Raw genomic sequence first — 1,988 nt, 5'->3', positions numbered from 1 at the left:
ATATAAATGACTTACACTCGGGCTTCTGCTCATCGCACTCTTCTTGCGCTTCCGACAGGTCAGGCAACCTGTCTTGGTCTGTTACTGAAGTTCCTCTTTCTCTTTTTTGGATCGTGCTGCAAAACCCCGTCACGCCTCTGTTCGGATCCGTATTGACCACCATATATCATGGAATGGTCATCACCTTCTGGGCTGGCATTTGAGTAGTCACCATGGTCCATCTGACCGGTAGCCCTGCGAAGCGCATCACCAATCTGCTCCTCTGTTTGGCCATGAGGAGTGGTAGCCGAATTTTGCTGTGAGTCGTAACTTCGCTCATCACGTGCCTGATGAGAATACCAAGACTCTTTGTCTCGGTGCTCGTCGCCATAAGGACGGTAATCTCTTGAGGGGGTTCCATAAGGCTCTCGCGATTCGTGATGAGGGTGAGCGGATTCCGGTGTGTGAGCATGCTGTGCATGCTCATGACGAAGTTCAACAGAATCAGACCGCTTTCGCTTGTGAGACCCTTCTACATCAGGATAACCGGGTGACTGGAACGGTGGTCGATCCGAACTTTGGCTGGGAATTTGATTTGATGAAACTTCTGGTGTAGGTGGAGGCTGAGATGTCGATGTGCTAAGTGCGCGCTCATCCATGGCTGGCTTCTCTATCGTCACAGTAGGCGGATCTGTAGTCCTGGGTGAGCCCCCATTAAGGGCGGTAAAAGTTGACATTATAGACCGACTCGCCGATAGTGCACAGCACAAGGGAACAAGTGAGTCGTAAGGGACGCCAAGAGGCCACACAGCCAAGCCTAGAAGCCTGCAAACTCAGAGCAGTTTCCCCAGAACGTGGAAACGATGCGCAATTGGAGTCACTCCGGACGTTCCGCAGGTGGCCGTGAAAGCCGCGAGGCTGGGGGCTGGACTCGCTGAACAATATGTAACTGACTGAAGTGCCTGTTGATTAATGATGATGGTGTCGCTGAGATCGGGCCAGCTGAAGCAAACTGGGTGGCCTTGGAGAAAGCAGCAGGCTCAGACGAACGGGCTCAGTCGAATATCCACCAAAACAAGTAAATTGATCAACAGTCAGTCCTTGCCGTTACAATTCTATGATCCAAAATTGAGGCCGTACGTGGCGGAAAGTAATTTGTGATTGGGATTGAATGACGCTGAGATTGGAAGTTAAAGAAGTTGAATTTGGGTAAGGTGATTTGATCCAGTGGTCGTCGAAAGAAGGCGAGATGAAGACAGTAGCCAGACTGATTTCTCTTTCTAATTTGGGCTTGAGACCGAGATTGAACTTGGCAGCTATAACCAACGTAACGAGCGTGAATCAACGGAGTTAGTGGCCTGAAAGCCTTTTCGACATGTGCGCTCGCAGATAAAAGATAAGGTTGAAAGCGTACTTGCTCCAAGAGTATCCGTTGCGAAAAGTCGGGTGGTTGAGGTTTGGAAATGACGAGAGTCACGGCGCTTGGGGCGTCGGTAGGTTTTTGACGCGCGATTAACACTTGAAGAGCGTCTGTAATCGGCGAAAAAAAAACCTGGCTGGGGGTGTTCGTGGCGGGGAGCTCAGATCAGTCAGGCCTGGGCTGGCGGGACGGGAGAGAGAGGGAGGGAGGGAGGGGGGTCCTTGGAATTAGGTGGAGGGGAGGGGAAGTGTCGAAGTCAAAAAAGACTGAACGATGAAGGGGGAAGAGGAAGAGGAAGAGGAAGAGAAGGGATCGTAGACTAGAATGAGACCCAATATGAAGTGAGGGAGTGGGAACCTGGGTAGGAGATGATAGATAGGGAGAGTGCAGGGTCTCTAGAGTTAGAGGAGCCAGCAATACTAAGAAGACTAAAGCTATAATAGAAGCCAGGCTCAAGTCGAAGCATTGTCAAGACAAGTCAAGCTTAATGAGAGACGGTGGAATGACAGTGACATTAAAAGGTGACTTGATAGTCTTGGGATCTGGTCAGATAAGTAGGGACATCCGATAGAAAGATTCATTTTAGATT

At 50.2% G+C, this 1,988-nt stretch overlaps 1 protein-coding gene across 1 annotated transcript in view; it reads right to left on the bottom strand.

The window, feature by feature from the left end:
* The window catches only part of FOXG_05432 (uncharacterized protein), a gene marked incomplete at its 5' end in the record, with an annotated part of 2,955 nt that extends 2,317 nt beyond the window's left edge, over window positions 1–638 (bottom strand). The window contains 2 exons of the mRNA XM_018383713.1: window positions 16–48; window positions 126–638. Of these exons, the coding sequence (XP_018240704.1) occupies window positions 16–48; window positions 126–638 (546 nt within the window). The remainder of the gene's footprint in view (window positions 1–15; window positions 49–125) is intronic.
* Window positions 639–1,988: the final 1,350 nt, after the last annotated feature.

The sequence above is a fragment of the Fusarium oxysporum genome, chromosome 7, assembly GCF_000149955.1.
Source record: "Fusarium oxysporum f. sp. lycopersici 4287 chromosome 7, whole genome shotgun sequence".
NCBI lineage: Eukaryota > Fungi > Ascomycota > Sordariomycetes > Hypocreales > Nectriaceae > Fusarium > Fusarium oxysporum.
The sequence above is the reverse complement of the archived record's forward strand: the minus strand, read 5'-3'. Positions and strand labels throughout refer to the sequence as shown.